The 16674-nt window shown below is 40.1% G+C and overlaps 1 protein-coding gene across 3 annotated transcripts in view; it reads left to right on the top strand.

The window, feature by feature from the left end:
* IL1RL1 (interleukin 1 receptor like 1) overlaps nt 1-16674 on the top strand; it is a 69163-nt gene that overhangs the window by 51085 nt on the left and 1404 nt on the right. For all 3 annotated transcript variants that reach the window (XM_041756226.1, XM_041756228.1, XM_041756227.1), the window contains exons 2-10: nt 54-221; nt 1459-1669; nt 2691-2868; nt 2962-3124; nt 5959-6030; nt 7503-7644; nt 7728-7873; nt 13420-13566; nt 14591-14758. In XM_041756226.1, coding sequence (XP_041612160.1) covers nt 161-221; nt 1459-1669; nt 2691-2868; nt 2962-3124; nt 5959-6030; nt 7503-7644; nt 7728-7873; nt 13420-13566; nt 14591-14758 — 1288 coding nt within the window. In that variant the 5' untranslated portion in view covers nt 54-160. The remainder of the gene's footprint in view (nt 1-53; nt 222-1458; nt 1670-2690; nt 2869-2961; nt 3125-5958; nt 6031-7502; nt 7645-7727; nt 7874-13419; nt 13567-14590; nt 14759-16674) is intronic.

The raw sequence follows: 16674 nt of genomic DNA, 5'->3' as shown, positions 1-16674 counted from the left end.
GTGATTTATGTTTCAGTGGAGACACTAAAACTCTTTCTAACTGTAAATCTCAGGGGACACCATCAACCTTGACCATCATATGTCACGGATTCACCTTGAATAATCTCAACAAGCAAGTTGCTCAAGTTACTAACACTTGTTCTGGATTGATAAACTGACAATGAGACTTTGGGTCTTGGCACTTCTGACAATTCTTGAACATTACACAGCAGCTAAGTTTAGTAAGTACCGCTTTTCTTTTTCTTTCTTTCTTTCTTTCTTTCTTTCTTTCTTTCCTTCCTTCCTCCTTCCTTCCTTCCTTCCTTCCTTCCTTCCTTCCTTCCTTCCTTCCTTTTTTCTTTCTCTTTCTTTCTTTCTTTCTTCTTTCTTTCTTTCTTTCTTTCTTTCTTTCTTTCTTTCTTTCCTTCCTTCCTTCTTCCTTCCTTCCTTCCTTCCTTCCTTCCTTCCTTCCTTCCTTCCTTTTTTCTTTCTCTTTCTTTCTTTCTTCTTTCTTTCTTTCTTTCTTTCTTTCTTTCTTTCTTTCTTCTTTCTTTCTTTCTTTCTTTCTTTCTTTCATCTATATCTTCTTTCTTTCTTCTTTCTTTCTTTTAAAATTTATCTATTCATGAGAGACAGAGAGAGAGAGAGGCAGAGACATAGGCAGAGAAAGAAGCAGGCTCCCTGTAGGGAGCCTGATGTGGGACTCAATCCCAGGACCCTGGGATCACGCCCTGAGCCAAAGGCAGATGCTCTTCCACTGAGCCACCCAGATGCCCCTAAGTATTGCTTTTCAACTAAAATTGTAAAATTGTAAAATTAATTCCAAAAACATTTCTCTTTTTTTAAAAAAAAGATTTTATTTGAGAGAGAGCATACATAAGCTGTGGAAAAGAGCAGAGTCAGGGGGAGAAGCAGACTCCCCCTTGAGCAGGGAGCCCGATGTGGGACTCCATCCCAGGATCCTGGAATCATGATCTGAGGGGAAGGCAGAGGCTTTACCAAATGAGCCACCCAGGCACCCCATCATTTAACCTGTTTAAAACTGCTAGCTTCTGGTTGTTCCAGTTGAACTGAAACCTGGAAAATTCATTTATGCTCTACAGCCATTCTGTACTACAAATCTATAAGGAAAAATTCTTCACAACAAATATATCATAATTTTAGCTTTACATAATTTTAAAACATGTGCAGGAGGCGCTGTAAGCATTTGTTGCCCTGCAGCATACGTCCTAGAGACGGATGTGGCTGCTTTCCCACTGGAGCAGTGAAGGAGGGTTAGCTCCAAGTTTAACTCTATCTGTGGTACCCATCAGAACAGTTCATAAAAGATCTTCATCATTTACTATTCTTTCTCAGTGACATGTCACAAAGAGTGGTTGATTTCTAGACCTAATCGTAGAAGGATAGAATATAGCAATTATAATGTCCTTCTAGATCATTTCAGGATCAGATTTATGTGTTTGTTTCTTGTATTTGCAGGAAAATCATCTTGGGGGCTGGAAAATGAGGCTTTAATTGTGAGATGTCCTAGGCAAGGAAAGTCTCGGTATCCTGTGGATTGGTATGACTCAAAAACCAACAAAAGTATAACCACCCAGAAAAGAAATCGTGTATTTGCCTCAGGGGAACGTCTTAAGTTTCTCCCAGCCGAAGTCAAGGATTCTGGAATTTATACTTGCATTATCAGAAGGTATTAACCAGGCAGCCACCATGATCTTTGCGCTTGTTCCCCTTCCTTTGATAGTTGATGGCATGGGCTCTCCTCCCTTTCCTTCCCTTTCTAGACCTTTGTGGGACTGATTGATTTTATAAAGTGGTTTGAATAGAAGAGTACTTCTAGAAACACCATCAGGTTGGGGTTTGGGTGATTATGAACTATTTAGAGGGAGAACTGCAAAAATTAACTTGTAGCCAATTAGGAAATGACTTAGCTTTCCTAGTGACCAAGAGAATTGAGAGCAATATCTTACTTTGGCTGGAAGTAAGAACAAACTAGCAAAAAAGACCCAGCAATCTGGATGTCAGGCATCAAGGAGGCCTAGGGTGGGTGCCAAAGGGCAGTTACCAATGGCTTAAACCTGAGAGGTAAGCTGAGGAGGGTTATGTACAATCGTGTGCCTGCAGATTACTTACCATACATATACATCTATAAATGTTTTGATTTTGTGCTTGGATTTGGTACACTATATCAGATGAACTACATCAAAATGCAGTTAGGCACCTGGGTTCTGAGGTCAGACCAGTTTTAGTTTCAAATTTGAATTCTGTTGGCTGTGTAAAGCCAACAAGTGACTTTTCTGTCCCTCTGTTTCCTTATCTATAGAATACATATGATAATATAGCCTACCTCAAAGCATCCCTATGAGAATAAAATGATGTTATATTAGTACCATGAATGGGCCATAGTGAACTGTCAATAAATACCAATTATCTTTATAATAGTCTGTTCTTGGCATGACAGCAGATACAGTGTATAAAGAAATGGCAAGGGAGTCATTTTCAGGGCTACCGGAGGGGTTATGTTTTATCTCAAATGCAACACAAAAAAGTATTTAGAACTCTAGATTTTAATAACTGTTTTTATATAAGAAAAGAACCCCAGTACATCAATTATTTGAAGAAAAAAAAAAGCAGTGTTACATAAAAGCTAGAATTGGATAAAGTCATTTCATAATGCTGAGTAACTTTTTAAATCATTTGACTTATTTTAGTAGTCCTACCACCAAGAAGACTGGATATGTGAATGTCACCATATATAAAAAACAACCAGATTGCCGTATTCCAGATCATCTGATATATTCAACAACATCTGGATCAGAAAAAAATTCCAAAATATATTGTCCTACAATTGACTTCTACAATTGGACAGCACCTGTTGAGTGGTTTAAGGTAACAGGACATTTGGGGGGAAATGGATGAGAATTATACAAAACAGGTGCAAGTAAAGAGTTGGCAAAAATGGAATGGAATTTTTCATTTCAGAATTGCAAAGTTGTTCAAGGACCAAGGTTTCACATACACAGGACCTTTTTGCTGATTGACAATGCAACTAGCAAGGACACGGGTGATTATACATGCAGATTTATGCACAATGAAAATGGAATCAATTACAGCGTGACAGCAACCAGATCATTCGTTGTGCAAAGTAAGCTACTGAATTTAACAAAGTAGAATATTTGAAAAAAAATAATGTAGGAGGAATTGTGCCCTTCTTGTTGATTTTCCTATAGACTCCTAGGGGACACATTCCAAACCCCCTATGGATGCCTGAAACAGGGGATAGTACTGACCTTATATATACTACGTGTTTTCCCATCCATGCATACCTATGATAAGGTTTGATTGATAAATTGAGCATGGTAAGAGATTAGCAATAATAACTAATAATGAAATAGAATGATTACAATATACTATGATAAAAGTTACCATAGATCTTAGCAAACTCAGTGTATGATTATTTTTTTCCTTATTATGTCGAGAACTTTCACCTTTTCACTTAAAGCCTCTCTTTGGCTTTTCCGCGTTGCCAGCATCATGATTCTTGTGCTTTGGGGGCATACTTGAGTAAAATAAGGGTCACCTGAACACAAGCCATGTGATACCGTCAGTCTGCTCATAACCAAGATAGCTACTAAGTGACTAATGGGCATGTGGCAGACACAGTGTGGATGGCTGGACCAAGGGCCCTGGGTGGGACAGAGTGGCACACTGTGAGATTCTATCATTCTCTTTAGAACAGTGAGCAATTTAAAATTTACGAGTCGTTTTTTTCTGGAATTTTCAATTTCATCTTTTTGGGCCAAGATTGACTGTGAAAAGTAAAACTGGGAATCGGGAGCACTACTATACTTCATGATCCTCCCTAAGATGTCCTCCAGCTTCAGCTTATTTGCACATTCTCTACAATAGAGCAAAGAGCTTTTCTGAATGCACAATCAAGGGACATCTGGGTGGTTCAGTGAAAGAGCATCTGCCTTTGGCTCAAGGCATGATCTCAGGGTCCTGGGATCAAGTTCCACATCGGGCTCCCTGCAGGGAGCCTGCTTCTCCCTCTGCCTATGTCTCTGCCTCTCTGTGTGTCTCTCATGGGTAAATGATTAAAATCTTAAAAAAAAATAAATGCACTATCAAGATTTAAGAAATTTTATAGGGAGATTAGATTATGCTACTAATCTAAAGCCAGATCTGTTCTTTCCTCTATGACTTAACTTTTCAAAGATGGCATGATCTGAATGTCAACTTAATAAACTTTTTTGGATGGCAATACAAGTATTTGCAGAGCCAGATTAACTTTTCTTTTCCTAATTTGTTGTCAGAAGTTGTGTAAATAGAAAAAAAATCCATTTAATCTCAAATATAATTAACTGGATTAGAAATTTAGTGACAAGTTCTATAAAGGGATAGAAACATATTGTGTGGTTTTTAACTGTCAGCCTGAAGCTGTCAGGAGGCAATAAATAAGCAAATTTGAAATCAAAGAATTGCAACAAATTTGGGTAGCAACCCAAATAGTGTCCCACTAGGGAGCAAAAGTCAGGGGTTTTTAAAGCAAAAAGGGAATGCCTGTATACTTTGTTTACTAAGAATTCTGATGGGCATTGGCAGTGGAAAGCTAATCTTTACTAATATGATTGGTGACTAAGGCTATCAGTAAGTGAGTCTCTTATTGTACCAAGTTGCAGATGTTTGAGCTCAGTCTTGGAATATTTGTGGTCTGACTAGTTCAAAAATTCATAGTTCCACCAGTGAGAACATGGGACCTATCTCCTTAATGGCTTCTTGGCTCCATTCCAAAACCTTTTGGCACAAGTGGCACCATTCTATTTCACCTTTCGCACAATCCTGGTTTGCAATAATTTCTACATTATCAAGGACCTCAAGTAGATAATTTGATCCTAAAAAGTGTTTTTTGAATATTAAAGTCTATAAGACCCTATTCAGAGGAAATACCTCACAACCACACCTATCAAATCTACAAGGAATCAGGGTTTCCTTAGCATCACTTAATCCATGGATACAGATGAAGTAGCACCAGTGTGTGTGTGGCAGATTTCTCAGGGTAAAGTGACCGTGGAGACAGGTTTTTGTTTGGAAGGTTTACAGAACCTACTGAAACTGCTCTACCACTGTAGAGCACCAGACCATATTTCTTTTGATGTCTCTTATTGTTTAACATTGAAACCTGCTGGGATCTTTAATCACACTGTCTTGAAATAAATGGGAATCAAGGGGTGTAGGACTCAGCAGTGCTCCAGAAGAGCTCTTTCACTGTCTCTAGGCATCGGTGCCACAGCCAATTAGAATTTCCTTACGGGATGGGCCACAGTGGTGGAAATCTGTGAGCAGAAGTTATGGCTTATGTGTTTGTCATATTCATAGGGCTTTTTCTTTTTTTCACTCAACAAGCATTTAAGTACATGCTAATGTTTCATGAGACTTTTGAAATCTTCTTTACTGTAATGCTGTGCTTATTCTGTAGAATTATGGTTTTCTAGCAATTGCCAGGTCATGAAATTTATTTGATGTGTTGGTCTAACATTTGTTTTATTTATTTATTTTTTATTTTTTTAGATTTTTATTTTTATTTATTCATTCAAGACACAGAGAGAGAGAGACAGGCAGAAGGAGAAGCAGGCCCCATGCAGGGAGCCCGACGTGGGACTCGATCCCGGGTCTCCAGGATCAGACCCCAGGCTGAAGGCGGTGCTAAACCGCTGAGCCACCGGGGCTGTCCTAACATTTGTTTTAATGATATAAAATAGATTAGGAAATATCAAAGAGTATCATAGGTAGTAAGATAAAGTATTACATGAATGTTTTCTTTTTCATTTGTGTGTGTATCTATTGCTGTGGGTCATTGTCAGAAAAATTTGAGGAGCATTGCTATGAAATAGGATAGAAATATGAAAATGCAAGCTTCAAACTGATGACCATCCAATGCTATCTTCATATTAATATTCTCTTTGTCTTTGATTTAAGATGAGGAAAGCCTTTCTTGGTTTCCAGTAATTCTAGCGCCTCCACAAAATGAAACAAAAGAAGTGGAAATTGGTAAGAAGACTTTAAGAATGCTATAAATGTTACCTGGAGAATCCTTCCATATGACCCTTGGTCTGAATTCCCCAGGCATGGGTCAGGCAGTTAACAGAATGGACCCTGGGGATTCAATGAAATGTCATGTAAAGAAGCATCCACCGGGGCACTTGCTAATATTAGGAATGCCCAGCATTTACATTTGTATTGTACTTGTAACTCGTGGTGCTTTCACAGTATTATCTTATTTCATTCTTACTTCTCTCCAGGATGCAGACATTGTTCTCAATTTATACTTGTGGATACTTTGGCTCCAGTAGGATCAATAACATGCCCAAGGTTGTGGATAATCAATGATAGAAGGATAAGAACTCAAACTTTCCGACTCCACCTATCTCTGCCTTCTCTGGTTCCCCACCAGAAATGAGATACAACTCAAAGTTCTTGGCCTAAAGACAAGTCCCTTCAAGAACTGGTTCCCACCGTATCCTGGACCATCTGCAACTATTAACCCCACGTGCCCCGTGTCCCCACTACACTGGCCTCCTCACAGTTGTAACACTGATGGGCAGCATTTCCACATTCTTTCTTGCTTTTTGTCCATGTTGTTATTCCTTCTCATCTCTCAACACTGAGCTCAAATACCATTCCTCATGCCACCTTCCCTACCTCCCTCTGGGAGCCCCATCCAGAGCCTCCATCTGATCAGGTCCAAGGAAACCATTTCCATGTAGAGCATGGCAGACCTGCTCCCTGAAATGACATCTCCCTCAGTATTCCCCTCTTCTCCCTCCTCTTCCTTCAATTGCCATTTGTCATTTGTCAATCTTTCCATAGAAGACTAGAATACCCTATGTTTTAATCATTTGTGTGAATGGTTATCACCTTCTGAGACACTCTGCATTCCTCATCCCTCTTCAGATACATTATTTCTTGACCCAGGAACCAAGGGCTCAGTGAGGGATGGCTGAATGCATGTTCCCAGGCAGGAGGGCAGTCCTAAGCTTTCAGTTCAGGGTGGAGGAAGCCTCAAGCAAAAGTTGTAATGGAGAATTCTCTTGAACAATTAAATACTGGGATTGGAGCTCGGTCAAGTTAAACACAGTTTTACCAACATAGTGGCTTCCAGAGAGATGAAGATAATTCAATAAAAGGAGAAAGATGTGGAAGAGAGGAGTTACAAAGAAATTCTAATTTAGAGTAAAAAGAAGCCCCATCTTCTAATGTGGAATTGATGAAACCAGAGTTATTTCCCCCTTAGTTAATGCAATAGGTGAGAGGGGAGTGGGAGCAGAGCTTCCTTCAAACCGTGACCAAAGGGGATAGAGGTGAGGCGAGGGCCCAGGACATGGAGGTGCTGATGATAAGGAAGGGGAATGGGATCAGCTCCCGGCACACATAGGGGGTTCTACTATTTTTTTTTTCACCCTGAATGCAATACTATTGACAGAACTGAATGTTATTGGTGAACTTCTTCACTTCTCATCTAGGAAAACCAGCAAACATCCTCTGCTCTGCTTGCTTTGGGAAAGGCTCTCAGATGATGTCTGGCGTCCGGTGGATGGTGAACAGAACTACAGCTCAGAACTTTGGTGAAGCAAGAATTCAAGAGGAAAGGGAGCCAAATCAAAGGTATTTTTATACGAAAGTGAAAATATCCCCACACAGTTTGCAGCAGCCAAGTAAGCACTAAAAGTAACAGGTTGCCCTTTCAGTTTTAGCAATGAGATGACGTGTCAGAGCACCATTTTAAGAATAAGTGACGTGAGAGAAGAGGATTTATCACTGCGGTATGACTGTCTGGCTCAGAATTTGCATGGCAAGATACGGCACACCGTAAGACTAAAGTGGAAAAGTCCAAGTAAGGAGTGTTCCCGAGACTTGGGTCACCCGAGTCAACTGCATCAACTGAGACCATTTTCTTAGGGAACAGTGTGCTGGAGTGTGGCTCCAGGGTGGGTGTTCCCCGACAATGGAAGTGTCCCATCTCATAAAATGTGCTCCTCCTCTTAAGGACGCTGACCATTTGTAGTATGGGTCCCCTAGTTGCCTCTACAGCTTTACTTCCCCCTGCCCACCTGCCCCCCCTCTGTTCTCCCTTCTGTCATTCCGCTCCTCTCCCTCCACTGCTCCCCTCTTCTCCCTCCTCTTCCTTCTACTCCTCCTCTCCTTCCTCCTCCCAACCTCTCCTCTCCCTCCATCCCTCCTCCTTCTTCTCACTCCTCCCACCCTTTGCCTCCACCCCTTCCTCTCCTCCCCTTCCTCCTCCTCTGCCTTCTCACCCTCCTCCACCACTCTCCTCCCTGTCCCCTCCCACCTTACTTTCTCTCATCTTAGTTCCTCTTTAACACTCAACTGCCTCCTTGGCCATCCTTCTGGTTTCATCAGCTCTCTCTGCCTCACTACATATGAAAGACAACACACTAACTGTAAACCGTTGAACATGCTGTTACCTTTCATGACTTTTATGACATGTTATAAACATGTCCCTTTTATCTTTTTTTTTTTTTTTGGTCATAAAGCTGCACATTTTGTTAGTGAGGCTGGCAAAGTAGATGAAAAGGGGAAGTACTTAACTACTGCCCATCCCAGTGCTAACATCTTAGACACTGCTTTGTAATAAGACATCATGTGCTATCATTGCTAAATTTCAGAAAATAGCAAATTTATTTATTTATTTGTTTGTTTTTTTCTACTTGCAAGCCTAACGTATTTACTGTCTGGGCCTTTCCAGAAATAGTGAGTTCCCCCTGCAAAAAAAATTATTTGTGTGCTAACACTATACTGTCTTATTTACTGTAACTTTACAATCAACCTTAAATTTGGGTAGCATGAGTCTTCTTATTTTGTTCTTCATCAATATTTTCTTGGCTATTCTTCAGCCTTCATATTGCCACATAAAAATTCTCTTCGGATGTATTTTGATTATAAACATGTTTTTCTATGAGTTACATAGAAAGTTTTGCAACTTATTTTATAATTACTTAATTTATAGTAGAAATATTTCCATGGGGATCCCTGGGTGGCGCAGCGGTTTGGCGCCTGCCTTTGGCCCAGGGCGCGATCCCGGAGACCCGGGATCGAATCCCACGTCGGGCTCCCGGTGCATGGAGCCTGCTTCTCCCTCTGCCTGTGTCTCTGCCTCTCTCTCTCTCTCTCTCTCTCTCTCTGTGACTATCATAAAAAAAAAAAAAATTCAAAAAAAAATTCAAAAAAAAAAAAAGAAATATTTCCATATTAAATGTTCTACACCAGCCTTTATAAAGGCTTCATAGTATTCAGTTATACAGATAAACTCTCATTTATTTCAACAAATACATTGCTTGACTACATGTCTTTCTTTTTTTGTCTTTTTAAAAATTCAATTTATTTAAGCTAAAAAAAGGAAAAAGAAAATAGTTCACTTATTTCTCCCACCTCCTCACCCCTTTCTCTGGAACTACAATCTAGATACGGGTGAAATTCACAGGAAATCTAGTAGCTCAGCTCATTTCTTTACTGTATCTGTTATTCAACATGCAATTCAGGTACCTTTTATGAAGAACCTTCTCTGGCCATTAGTTTGGAGTATATCTGTTTCTTTCAGGTGTTCCCATAAGGCCCTGTCCTATCTCTACACTCATCACACTTACAAAAATCTGTTTGGGAGTCTGCTGAACGTGACTATAAGCTCCAAGAGGGCAGGAATGACGTCTCATTCGTCTTTGTGTCCTTGGTCTATAGTGCAATGCCTGGTACCTAGCATGCACTCAACAAACATTTGTTGAATGAATAAATGAACACACACCAAAGTTATCAAGAAAAACCATTTTTTGTACATCTCCATGGCTCTAGCTTATAAGGCTTAATTATTTAACGAAATAACAATTTACATTTATGTTTGTTAAGCTGGATAACCTTCCCAGTGACTTCAAAAGGCCAAATTACTTATAACTTCCTTGTAGGTTTGATCTGAATCTAGCATGCCTTTAATGACTTCATTATAATTTGATGCAATAAAATATAATTATAAAAAATAGGAAGCTGATTATTCTTCAATAGATCACATTCAGACACTATATATAATCTTTTAAAATGTAACATTCTCTTTCACAAATAATCAGCAGCATATGGAAGCAAGGTGCGGAGAATGATCTGTCTTGGGTATAGGTAACGAGAGGACACATTGTCTGTAAGAATCCAAAACAGTAATAAGACCATCTGAGAGTTTTTGTGCTTTTATTTTTTTAAAGATTTTATTTATTTATATGAGAGAGAGAGAGAGAGAGAGAGAGAACAAATGGGGGGAGCAGCAGAGAGAGAGAGAGGAGAAGCAGACTCCTCTGCTGAGCAGAGCTCGACTCGAGGATTGATGTAGGACTCAACCCCAGGACCCAGGGTTTATGACCTGAGTCAAAGGCAGATCTTAACTAACTGAGCTACCCAGGCAGCCCAGAGTCATTGCACTTTTAATCCTCACCTTTCCCATTGCTAACCAACGTCAGTAATGACACATTCCTCCTCTGGGGGGCAGAGTGCTTCTTCCTCCCACCCCCTTGGTATGTCACTGCTTGCAGTGATGTCAGCAAAAATAGTTTTACAAGCATTTCCTTCCTGAGCACCTGTCAACTTCCTCCCTTGTTAACATTTCCAAGCAAACACATCCTGTTTGTTAGATGAAGCATTTAATCCAGTATAAAAGGGCGAGGGGGAGAAAAATATGATATTTTTACACTTGTTATTCCATGCACAACTATGTGGAAATTACTTAATGTGTTTGTCACTTAGCCAAGGGAGATTAAACCCTCAGTTGATACCCCTAAGTGGAATTATAGGCTGGATTAACTTGGATAAACATACAGAGGCACAACCTGATGAAAAAAAAATGGAGATGATGGAAAAGGATACCACCAATTTGATGTGTTTCTGATTAAGTCTCTACTTGAAGTGGTGCTTGGGATTTTTGCTTTAATCAGACTTAAACCATCAATTTGTAAGTTTTTTTAAAAACAAAGAGAATCATGATATTGAGTGCTATCAAGTTCCACGGGTTGCCAGGTTTCACCCCAGGACATATGGACCATGTCACAATGTTCTATCCGGGCAGTCTGGTGGTGGCAGCTGGCACACTGGATCCTTGAGGAGAGGGGAAGCCGTGCCCCCAACCCAGCACTGTCATTGCCTCAACATCCTTACAATATAAGCCTTGCTTACGTTGTCACGTTGTGAATGTTGTCTGATTATCTGTGTATTGGAATTGTTTTCATGTTACATGTACTTAGTGACTTTTTTCCTTCTAGTTTCTTTGTATGTATTACCGTCCCCCTGTTTTTCTTCAAATTAACATGGTTATGCTCTGTTTCGACAACTCTGGACATTAAACAAAAACTGTTGTTATGGCAGTTTGTCACAATGAATTCCTTTATCTCTCATCACTAAATAAAAGAAATCACAACATTGTCTCAAATTTCAAAAACAAAAACTTTAAAAGCTTATGTTCCCATATTATTTGAAGTGATTAAATAAATATTTGATACTCGTAATGATAGTAGTACACATTTATTCATTGTTTCCTTTGGACCTGTCTAATTATTTTCCACTTAATTTTTTATGTATTGGAATAATATTCCATGAGGAAGAGACTGTTACTATCATCCAGTTTTGCAGATAAGGAAACTGAACCCAAGGAGGTTGAATATCTTACCACGTATTATAGTTAGAGCCAGATTCAAACTTAGGTGGTGTTTTCCTGTTTATAAACACTTTCAGAAAGTATTTAGTGTTTAGCTACCACACAGGGAATTATTTATACACGTATAAAGTCATTAACAAAAAGATATTGAACTCGAACTTTCATTCCTGTCTTGGATTAACTTCTTTCCTCCAGTGGAAGTGGCCAGCCACATGCACAGTCACTTCACCAGGATCCTCCCAAGATATGTAGGTTCCCAGAGCGCATCCAGATGGGACTTAGAGAGAGAGAGAGAGACCTGGAGGGGAAGCCTGTTGAAATGCTTAACTTTGGGAGTATTTATCATTTAAACTGATGACAGTGCAGATAGTAAGCTCTGCCAATTTGCAACCTCCACCCCCCGCCCCCTGGTTTTGCATCTCTTCACTTGGCCATTCTTGATTTCATGATGCTGGATACTCAGGATGCTGATGAGCTATGGGAGGAATCTGTGAATATGGATGAATTATTTTCTATGACAAAACTGGGAACCCATGCTCTGAGACTTCAGATAAAAATACGGGGGGAATGCTAGAATAGCCAAATCTTTGAGCTTCTTGTCACATCCATCCTTAAGTGGGACTACTTGTAAGTGGATACTTAATTTTAAAGAAAGAAGTAAACTTAAAACAGCCAAAAATACCATTAATGAGTACAATTCTTGTATTCAATTTGTATGTATCTGTTGCAAGTCCTTGAAATCGGAAACCATCTTGTGCATGCACTTTGTGGGGCAGTGAGTACAGGACACAGTTCCGTGATGAGAAAAGGAAGAGGTGTGTTTAGAACCTAGAGCCCCAGTAATTTGACTTCCTCATCAATTATGCTTTAGAGACTTACATGACCCTGGTTTCTTCCCTGCTTTTCTATGCAGTAAGACCCCAGGACCGTTTGATTCATTCTCCTTAATGCCCTAACACCAGACATATCCGTTCCTCTGTCATTATTACACAAATCTGAACCCTCCTTATCTCTCACAAGTGTTACAAAAACTTCCCATTCATTTTTCTCTTCCCACAGAAACAAATCTACTGCTACCTTTAGATTAATCTTGCTTGTCAACCACTTTCATTGTTAACACCCCACCCAACACTCTTCAGTGGCTCCTGGGACCTTTCCAAATAAAGGCAAAATGCCTTAATAGGAGCCCCAAGTCTGGCCAGAACCTAGCCCTGACCCACATTTCTTATTGCGTCTTCCACTAATTCCCCAAACTGGAATATCCCAGTTCCTCAGAGAACATACCCCGTCTCTGCCCTTGGGCTTACAGCAGGAGTACATTTGAGAGGAGTGCATTTTCCTTATCTTGCAGTTCTATAAATTTTAACTAATCTTCAGGGACCTCATCCTGCAAGAAGCCTTCATGGCCCAGTCTAGCATGGAGTGAGCACTCCTAAGAACCTCTACCAACTCAAATTACACTTTTACCTCCTATCTTAGTTAAGTTTACATTTGCCTCGGCACCATTTATGCTTTGAGCATCCCCTAGGATGCCTAGCTCACTGCCTTGCACAGAGTAGGCGCTCAATAAATGTTCACTTACTGACTCTTAAAGCAGCCATGGAAATTCCAGGTAGGCATGTCTTGTATGAATCTGTTGTACTCCCAATAGAGGTCAGCATCCATATATTTGTTTATTTTGCCTTGTTCTAGTAATAATAGTGATCTTTTTTGTTCTGTCTTTATCTTTTGAATAGTTGACAAGCAAAGCACCTACTACATACTTGCGGGATTTAGCGTCTTGTTAATGCTAATCAATGTCATGGTGATAATATTAAAAGTGTTCTGGATTGAGGTTATTCTGCTCTGGAGAGACATAGCTAGACCTTACAAAACTAGGAATGGTAAGTGGCAAGTTTCACTTTTTTTTTTTTTCAAAAGAAAAAGATTAAAAAAAAAGAAATAAAGAAAGAAAGAAAGAAAGAAAGAAAGAAAGAAAGAAAGAAAAAAGAAAAAGAAAAAGATCCATAATGGTTGTGGGTTACTTGTCTGTTGATCTTTTAATAGCTATGCTACTAAACTTAGATTTTGCTCACTAACATTGTCAGCAGGCCATTCTCTATCCTCTTTTGTTGCTCCTTATGGTTCTGAGATTCATTTCAACAGTTCAAATTTCCTTCCTCTCTAAATTAATAACAGAATCGGCTCAAGCCCAGAAAAGTTTAAACAGTTTGGAAAATGTGTTATTGGTAAAACTTTATGGAATTGCAAACATTAACAGAAGTGTTGCTGTTTTCCAGATGTGAATAGCTTAGAAAGAGCCATCAGAATGTAGGTGTAGTTTACCAGAAAGCCCACTCCATAAAGAGTCCTATTTATGCACATAAATGAAAGAATACATTTATGCCTGCTAAATCAGAACACCACTCTTTCCTTTGGAGGCAGGTGTACTTTACACTTTCCATATGGTCCACTCAACTAGGACTAATTATTTGATTTCTGGGACATGCAGATCGTTAAAAAAAAATTTTCCTTTCGCATTTTCACTTCCTAGGGTAAGCAACAACAGCTAAATTGAGCTCAACTCGAAACAACAGAAGATTCCTTACCAATGAAAATAAATATTTATCAGTAAATTATTAATTAAGTTTGACCATGTGGTGTGTGCAAAACTGGACTGACTCTTGTCTACTTTCTATCATTCAGTCTGAGACAGGAAAGAAGCCAGCTTTGGGATTAAGATTGATGTCCTGATGACATTTTATGGCAGTAGATTGTTGTCACCGTCTCTGGATTCTAGAATATTTGGGAGGACAGGTGGGATTCATGCACCACCAACAATAAATTCAGTGAAGAATATGTAGCAAGAATCAAATGGGAATTTTTCTAGCCAACTGCTAAAGTTGTATTTCTTGTTCTCATTTTCAGATGGAAAGATCTACGATGCTTATGTTATCTATCCACGGAACTATAAAAATAGTCCAGAGAGAGCCAGTGCTTTAGAGTACTTTGTCCACCAGATTTTGCCTGATGTTCTTGAAAATAAATGTGGCTATAACTTATGCATTTATGGGAGAGATCTGCTACCTGGAGAAGGTAAAGCTACCAACATACTTCAAGGACAGAAATTCACATTCATCAGAAGGCCAAGAGATAGGTGAACTTATCCCTCTGTTGGAAAGGAATTACAATAACTACTCCAGGCCTAAGACCAGAGCTTTTAGAAGAAGGAGATACTTACTCTTTGCTCCTCCTGCCCCCATGGCCAACCTGATCATGAGGTTTTCACAAGAGTGTTGGTGCTGTGAAGCCTTGGTAAGGTGTCCTGCCTAGGTGGATTTAGCAAGGCACTGCCCCTACTTGACTTCCTATGCCCACTGCTAGGATACCTGACATATCTTAATTCTCTCTAGAAAAGCTGAAAGAAGACTCAAAAAACAAAGAATTTTGTTCTAATATCCAGAAGCATTGGCTAAAATATTTGCAAGGATTCAGAGGTCTTTATGACTTTCCTTGTATTGGAGAAACATTTGTAAATGTATATTCTCACAACAACTAGAGCTGTCTTCGGTTTTGCAATATTTCTGACTTGGAATATTTCTAGTAATTCCATGCATCTTTGACAGTTTGTTACAATTCTGGCCTTTCAGTAGCTGTTCTCTTCTTCTCTCTATATTTATGTCAAGTACCCATGAGCCCTCCTTACAGCCCTTCTTGAATTCCTCAGAGACCAGGAAGTATTTGGAATGTGAATGAGGCAGGAGCCTCATGAAAGTAGGTCCAATAAAGTTAATGCTCAGTAGACTGTGAATTTAAACTGACATTTCTAATGCAAAGAGGGATTCAAGCATCTGTAGATTTAGAGGAACACAAAGCAGCTGAATCTGGTTTGTCCTGGAATATTCAGGCAAAGTTAATCACCCCATAAGGCTGTGAGAGACTCATAAAATGAACAACTCAGGAAAATGTAACCCAAGTTTTCTCTAGAGCCTCTCTCCCCTTGGCTACTCATGCTGGTAGAAGGGAATGAGTCATGGTGCTCAAATGCTCTTTTCATGTTCCATATCTGCTCAGGAAGCTGCCAGGACACCAACTGTTTGTGGTGTCACACTACATGCTATGTCTGGCTGTAAACCCTTCATCTCTTTTTTTCTCTGATCCATTGACCTCATTTCTAGTTCTGCCTCTCTCCAGCCCAACGTGAATGTCAGCTCACAGATGCTCCAGCTTGCATGGCCTGCATTGTGTTGTTTTTCACCTGGGAAATTTCCCATGACCCCTTTTCCAACTATGTCCTCTGACCTTACTTTATTTTTTATTTTTTTATTTTTATTTTTAGAGAGAGAGAGGCACAGATACAGGCAGAGGGACAAGCAGGCTCCATTGCATGCAGGGAGCCTGACGTGGGACTTGATCCCGGGTCTCCAGGACCACACCCTGGGCTGAAGGCAGCGCTAAACTGCTGAGCCACCTGGGCTGCCCCTCTGACCCTACTTCAATCAAAGTAAAATCCAATCTAGCAAAACAACTTCACTGTCCCTTAGAAAAAGTTCGTGACTGGCTGCATTGGTGCATTTCTTCCCATGCTAGTGACCTTCTGTTTGCTCCTTCAAATCCACTCTGCATCCTGACCATCCAATGGCCCAGGGTAGTGAGTCATTATGGAATCCATGACACCCCTGACCTCTGCTCAATGCCAGGTTTGGCCAATGGAAGCACTGGCAGGAGTGCAGAGGCAGGCATCCTGGGAGGTTGCCAGGGTAGCTGGGCTCTTCCCTCCCAAGACATGGGCTACCATTCGCTGCCTTTAGACTCATTAGGTTCCGTGAGTGCTTCCTCCCCTTCACACCTGGAGGGTGGTAATGCCTCCCTGGTTATTTCTAGTGCTGGGGTTCCAAGGCACCTCTCGTTGATTTCTCTTGGTTCTGTCCACATCTTTTATAAATTGTCCTTTTATTAAACTCTCTTAAGTTAGTCCTTTTGAGTCTGCTGAGCTTCCAGTTAGGATCCTG

This window comes from Vulpes lagopus, chromosome 5 (genome assembly GCF_018345385.1).
Source record: "Vulpes lagopus strain Blue_001 chromosome 5, ASM1834538v1, whole genome shotgun sequence".
Taxonomy (NCBI): Eukaryota; Metazoa; Chordata; class Mammalia; order Carnivora; family Canidae; genus Vulpes; species Vulpes lagopus.
This window is presented reverse-complemented; position numbering and strand designations above follow the sequence as displayed.